At 35.3% G+C, this 7,500-nt stretch overlaps 1 protein-coding gene across 1 annotated transcript in view; it reads right to left on the bottom strand.

Moving 5' to 3' along the window:
• Positions 1–1,617: 1,617 nt before the first annotated feature.
• LOC113814761 (sodium channel protein Nach-like) overlaps positions 1,618–7,500 on the bottom strand; it is an 11,096-nt gene continuing 5,213 nt past the window's right edge. Inside the window, exons 4-11 of the mRNA XM_070127700.1 lie at positions 7,284–7,411; positions 6,576–6,747; positions 6,005–6,174; positions 5,381–5,391; positions 4,497–4,699; positions 3,953–4,053; positions 3,201–3,292; positions 1,618–1,760 (exon numbers count right to left, since the gene is read on the bottom strand). Of these exons, the coding sequence (XP_069983801.1) occupies positions 1,618–1,760; positions 3,201–3,292; positions 3,953–4,053; positions 4,497–4,699; positions 5,381–5,391; positions 6,005–6,174; positions 6,576–6,747; positions 7,284–7,411 (1,020 nt within the window). The remainder of the gene's footprint in view (positions 1,761–3,200; positions 3,293–3,952; positions 4,054–4,496; positions 4,700–5,380; positions 5,392–6,004; positions 6,175–6,575; positions 6,748–7,283; positions 7,412–7,500) is intronic.

Below are 7,500 nucleotides of genomic sequence, written 5' to 3'. Positions count from 1 at the left end.
CCTCATCAACAACCTCCAGAAGAATAGTGCAGCATAATTTAACAGTTAAACAAACTGTATAAGTGAACTGTATGCCGATGGATAAAAAGTAAAAGAATGTTTTTCTTTATGCTGGACAGGGAGAAATGTAGACCTTACTCAGCATGGCATCATAATCGTTCAATTTGGTTGTGAGGGTAATAATGACCCTTGACTAAAAGGTAGTAGCAGTAGTTCAAATGATAGATTATGATTTGTGTAGTAAGCTTAGGTAGTCATTAACTAGAAACGCCTTTTAAAGATTAACGGTGAAATGAAAGCAGGAGTTGAGTGTCAGAGCATTTCATTTTCACATTAAACCTATTTTGTGTATAATATGCGTTGCTGCCAATGTGGTGGGTAATAATATTCCATGTTAAATAAAATCTCATGCGTTATCTCATCTCTATTGCACAGTTGGCTGGACTATTTAACATTCCGTCACGATGTTGACTGAAACACCGTGTTATTCATCTCCCTCCCTCCCTCCTTCCCTCCCTCCCTCTCCCTCTCTCTCTCTCTCTCATGACATCGGTAAACACAAAGCAAACATGTATTACAACGAATCGATGACACATTATATTGTTTACGACAACATTTTTCATCATCACATAAAGGTAGAGATCTGTTAGACTGTCCATATTTATGTTGACAGCTACACATTTATCTCTTTGTTAGTTCGGCCTTTCTGGGCATACACTTTTGGAATATAGATCTTAGATCACTAATGATAATATTAATAAAATGACAATCATTAGATCACTAATGATAATAATAATAAAATGATAATCAAAATTAGCCTGCCATATAAGAACGAGGTAATCATTCTTAGTGGTTAATATATATCCATGTCAGTCGCCGAAAAGTTGCTTGGTGAAGTTCATTACTGACATCATTTATATAACATTAAGTAATACAAGCAAACATTCGTTCATTAGTTTTTAATTGCTTCTTTGTCACTTTTACAAATTGCGTTCACTCTAGCGTTGCGTGAAGGATAAACTTTAAACGCAGGTAAACTGTGAGGATACGAGTCTTTGTATACATCCATCTATCGATCCTGCTATCAATTTGTATGAAAACACACACACACACACACACACACACACCCGCACGCACATACACATACATACACACACACACACACCACACGCCCATACACACACGCACATACACATACATAAACACACACACACACACATACACAAACACGCACATACACACACATACACACACTCATGCATAAGCAGTATTTAAAGAAAACAAAAAGAAAAGAAGAAAGAAAAGTGGAACGAGAAAAAAAAGAAAATAAAGAAAAATGAAAAGAGAAAAAAAGAAAAGAAAAAAAGAAAGAGAGAAATAGAAAAGGAAATAAAAGAAAAGAAAAAGAAAAATGAAAAGAGAAAAGAAAGGAAAAAGAAAAGACGAAAGAAAAAAGAAAAGAAAAGAAAGAAAGAAAACACATAACTCACCCAAACCAAACTCCTACCCCTACAAATTCCTCTCTCGAGAACACACGGAAACCCCTTACAACCCCCCCCCCCCCGTCTCCCTCAAGGTCATCTGTAACCAGCCAAACCCCTCGCGTCTCATCTGCCGCTAGGTCACGTTGGGTTTCACGTGACCTCGACCCAAGCAGGCAGCGACCCAGGAGAAGGCGATTTCCAGCAGGTAGAAGACCACCTCTGCCCCGCTAAGCAGACTAAACCCCAGGAAGAGGCCCATGAGTCCGCCTATGTTGCCTGTGACGAAAGGGACAAGAGGAATAATAGGTTAATGGTCAGAAGAGATAAATGTGGTAGACGTCTAAGGGCTCCTAGCGGTATGATTAGACTATTGTGACGGAAAAAAGGGGAGAAATAATTAAGTGGTTAAGGTAAGGTGTGGAAGATGTTAAAGGCTAAAAAGATTAGTATGGTAGTAGAAAGATTGGAGAGGGGGAGCTAATGGGGTGTAGTAATGGGTAAGGGTTGTTAAAAATGAATAATAATACTTTTGGATCAAATGATATTAACATTATTATTATTACTGATGATTTTATTTTATCATAACCATTGCATTATAAGAAGTTCATATTATCTTCATTGATCATGACCATTCATCATTATGATTATAATGATTACTCTTTTAGTGTTTCTCAGAAATATAATTGTCATTATTGCTCATATCGTTATCACTGTTACTGCTTTCATTACTGTTATCGTTGTTAACATTATTATGACCATTACTATTATCATCATCCCAACAATTATTATTGTGTGATATCATAATCATTATCATTTTAGCTTTCTAGTTATTATCATTATCCTTATTAGTATCATTTATATAATTATCATCTTGTTTATGATTATTATCTTCATAATCATAAACATTTTTATAATCATTTGTATCATTACCATTTTAAAATGATCATCAATCATTCTTGTTACTACTGCTACTACTATCACTGTCATTATTACCATTACCATTTTTATCATCATTACCATTATAGCTATCACCATCGTTGAGACCATCATTGTTGATCCACATATTCATTACTATGTTGGCTACAGTGATTACGTATAACGTCCTTTTCTGCAGTATATTCTGGCCACACATATCTTGGTCGATTAGATGGTTGCGAATTGAATGTATTGTATATTACAAATGTATCTATATTCTATCTATATCTAAAGCATATTCTGAACAGTTTGCTTGTGAGAGAAAATGTAAGAAAAGGCCCCTTGATTGGCAGCATAGAGCCTTGCTTTTGAGTTAAAAATCAAGAAAAAAAACCAGTATTCACATGTTTTACACAATCTGTTGAAGTTACTTGATATGCCGATTGTATTATCTAATTTCCTTTTACTTTGATTTAAATCTAAAACTATGTATAATTTCGGAATGAATGCATTTACATAAGTTGAATACTGGGAAATAAGTAGGAGTTTAACTGATAACAGGCGGGGTCAGGCGTACCATTACATAAAGACACACACTGATGCTTCCAAAAAAAACTAAATCAAAACTCTTCTGATGTTTAATATAAATGGTTTCTTATATTGATGTCGATACCTTGAAAACTACCCTAATAATTCAGATTATATTCAAATACTAAACTGACTCAATGCATCAGTTATTTAGAGATTGCTTAATAAAGTGAGGATATCTATCAACTGGAACAATAAAGTATCTTTACTTACCGACGATTTGGCTTGGAGTTGCGTTCACATTCTTCTTATAATGGGTACCTGTCGACTGCCCGAAGTATACATGCACTAGCGCGATATTTTCCCTAAAGAAAAAAAAAAGAAAAGAAAAGAAGAAAAGAAATTAGTTACAATAACCAGGTATAATTATTATTTTGTTTTTCTATTCGTAGCGCCGGACAAAAGTCTTTTAATGAACTGAAGCTTTGAGTCTGTCTTATATTACAAAGAAGTGTTTTATTAGTCGGGAGTTCGAAACAGGATTTGAAATTAGTTCGACTAAAGTTTTGAGCGTGACTGTACGTATATATGTATGTATGCATGAATGAAAGTATGAATGAATGTATGCATGAATGAAAGTATGAATGTATGTATGTATGTATGTATATATTCATATATCTATCGGCTTATCTATAGAATGACCGATAGACATGTATGGCGATAGAAAGATAGATAAATATTAATATACAAATTGAAAGATAAATAGATACATAGAAACCTAGACAAGGAGACATCTAAATACCGACACTAATATATAGATAGACCCTCAACTAAAGAGATGAATAGATAGACAGAAACATCTAAAAAAAAACATCGTTCCTAAATCAACTAAAGAGATGAATAGATAGACATAAACTAAAAAAAAAATCCAGTTCCTAAATCAACTAAAGAGATGAACAGATAGACATAAACTAAATAGACATCTATTTTCCTAAGTATCATGAAAATTACGAAGGAAAACTCACATGAAATAATCCAAGACACCCGTGAAGGAGTCAGGAAAATCTGCCAGCATATGTTCTGCGTCTTCTGTTGTGTTGATGTGACAAAGACCTCTCGTTATATTCTGTCGAAAACGGTTAAGACGAACGACTGTATTTACTACATATCTCTCACACTCTTATATATTCTTTATGATGTGCTTTCATAGTCATAAAGATAAGTGAATTACATTTATATTGAATACTATTATGATCTACTCTTTACTTATTTATACTTTCATACTCACAAAATATGATTAATTACATAAATCAAATGATAATATGCTCTTATGATAAGTTCCTATAGTCATAAAAATAAATAAATCACTCTTATAAAAAATATTCTTTATAATAAACTCTCATAAACCTATCAATAAATAAATAAATCATTCTTACAATGAATAAACACTCTTATAATACACTTTAATAGTACATATCAGAAAAAAAACAAAGATAATCAGCCCCTTCTAATTGTTTTCTCTCATTACCTGGATCTAATCTAATTTAATCTAATTTCTTTTCTCATTACCTGAATCTCAACATCAGAGGAGCTTCGATCACACAGTTTTTTGATCAAAGGTACTAGATGCTTCGGTCCCACGAAAGGGTCTTGAATCTGACTCCGCAACATAGCCCCGTAAGTAGGAGCTGTCGTGTAAGAAGTAGTATTACACCTTGGGAAACAGTTCTTGTGTAAGTAGTCTTCGAAGGCGTAGGAATTTTCGAAAGTACCTGTAATGGAGACGTGTTTTTTATCATCTGTTTAGTCATTTATTAATCTTTATTTTATTTTGTTTTCTCACGCATGGCTATTTAAGGTATATGTTTCATGTTATTTTTTCCAAGAGACTTTCATAATATTGAATATTGTAAATCAATAATTTCTTAGGGAGTTGAGGTTATTTTGATAGGCACCAGAGCCATATTATCAGATAAAAGTGGCCAATAAGATCTGGATAAGGGGGGAAAAGGTGTCATTTGTACTTACTGAATACGTGTTGTAAGCATTCCAAGTCCTCTCGACTAATACATACTCTTTCCGAGCCTATAAGAAAATATATATTATTTTATATTACTAATTACTTTTAGAGTACATGCATTTCAATCTAATGATGCTTACCTATAGTCTAAAAATACATATACACACTCTTAGTACCCAAACACTCTAAATACGTATACACACACTGTGTGTAGAAACAAATGCTCTGAATTAACATACACACACTAAAACTATACATACACCTGCTGATTCTAAATATACATACAATTACTCTACAAACACACATACGCTCTCTAAATATCCACACACACACTCTAAATACACAAATGAACATGCTTATTAGCTTCTTACACAAAGCGGTTCGAACTAATGATAAGACACGTTGAGGTCTATACAAATACATTTCATTTTACCGTAAGACACGCTAGAATTAGGAAAGAACAAAACAAAACAAAACACAAAAACAACAACTGAAAACCCTGCAAACGCACCTGGCATATGGTAATCCCTGCATTGGCAATGAGACACCATTTTCTCTGCAATGAAGTTGTTCTTGCAAGCTTCGTAGGAATAATAATTAGGGTAGTGAAGCAGCCGTTTTTCGTTGTCAGTAAAGCACCTTGAATATTACGTGGAAAAGGGATTAGTGAGATTGTGGTAGATTTTACGGGCTCTATTTACTTTCATGACCGACAGCAAAGTGTGGCTTCAGGATTAATTACGATTAGAAGAGGGAGTGGAAGAAGAAGAAGAAGAAGAAGAAGAAGAAGAAGAAGAAGAAGAAGAAGAAGAAGAAGAAGAAGAAGAAGAAGAAGAAGAAGAAGAAGAAGAAGGAGGAGGAGAAGAAGAAGGAGGAGAAGGAGAAGGAGAAAGAGAATAAGACAAAAAAGGAGGAGGAGAAGGAGAAGGAGAAGGAGAAAGAGAATAAAACAAAAAAGGAGAAAAAAATAAGACTAAAAAGAGGAGATGAAAAAAAGAAGAAAAGGCAAAAAAAAAAAGAAGATAAAAAGTTGAAGAAGACGAAGACGAAGCAAAACTAAGCAAAAGAAGAAAGCACACACCTCCTAGCACTTGGCTGAAGTCCAAGGGCGGCAGCGGTCGTGTAGGTTGAGCTCGCTCTTACTGGGATGAAGACCTCGTTTCCGGGAGACACGACAATTCCCTCGTTGTTCAGACCGGGGGGTGTCCGCGACTCCTGAAGAAATATCTAAGAAGAAACAAATATAGTGTTTACTTTGTTCCTTATAATAAGATGGTTGTCTAATTCTTTTCGCATTAGCATCGAACTCTTTTGGGTTATCATTTTTGTTCTATGGTATATTCTTTGTACGAGAGATTTTTTGCTTCTGAAATGTCGAGACGTTTTCGAATGCATTAATACATTAACAGTTATGTTAATAGGTATCCCAATCTATTTGTATATGCGCAGAAGAAATTTATGAATATCAATAATTAGCTTTAAAAAAAATTGTATCACATCACCAGAACCACATTCTTCTGCTAAATCTAAAACTTCAACTCCATATCTCACACACTGGAAATATTCACTCTAGAGCGTGTCTTTCCTTCAGTACATTCGCTACAACGAACTCAACCAATTCCCACAACCTTGAAGCCGACAGTCTGGTAGGTGGTGGTCACATACTCCTTCACCTGTGCGTCGAGGAGCACCTGGAGCCCTTTGTTTACCCCGGTGCTGGTCTGGGTGAGCTGGGTGTTCGAGGCTGAGTCCATGCGGCTCTTGTCCTTGGGGCAGGGTGTGAGGGAAACCGGCGACTTACTGTAAAATGAGGACAAAAGATAATTTATTCCCGATGGTTTTGTTTGGTACTCTCGGTGTTTATGTTACCTAGGTATTCACACTAATTTTGGCTTCTTTTTTCGAGTGTTTCTTTTTTTCCTTTCCTTTCTTTTTTATGGCGGGGAATGCAAAGAAACTTACTATGGCATTCTCTTCTTTTTTTCTAGACTGGTGTATGTCAAGAAACTTGATGTGACGCTTTTTTTTAAATATTTACATTGTTGTTGTTTTTTAAGAGAGAAAAAAAGACTAATAATAAAACCCTTCATATGAAGAATAAATGCGGCGACTGTGTTCTAGGAATACATCAAAATGCCTCTTTTGGTCTCTTTTAAGATGCCGCACACCTGCTGGCACTTTGATTTACAGAACAAACTTTAATCTCAGTTCCATGTATCTCCAACCAACACCTTATCGGAGTCCTCCAGAATGAAGAAATGGATAGCATATGGGAAGCATCTGTCCCCCCCCCCCCTCTCGCTCTCTCTCTCTCTCTCTTTCTCATTGTGACCTACCTCCTTCCTTTGACGTTGATAACGCAACAAAACCCGAAGTGTGTGGGAATCTGCACAAAGAGAGATTTGCAGTCTCCTGTCGAACGCCAGAGGCAGGCTATTATCATATCATCGCAACTCTGGGCACCCTGCAATGGAATAAAACTGAAATGTATGGAAATTGCAGAGAGAAGAGAGATTAGTAACGAATTGTGATAGCAACAGTAATAGTTATAAT

Source organism: Penaeus vannamei, chromosome 12, assembly GCF_042767895.1.
Source record: "Penaeus vannamei isolate JL-2024 chromosome 12, ASM4276789v1, whole genome shotgun sequence".
Taxonomy (NCBI): domain Eukaryota; kingdom Metazoa; phylum Arthropoda; class Malacostraca; order Decapoda; family Penaeidae; genus Penaeus; species Penaeus vannamei.
Note: the sequence above shows the minus strand (reverse complement) of the source record. Positions and strands in the feature narration are given on the sequence as shown.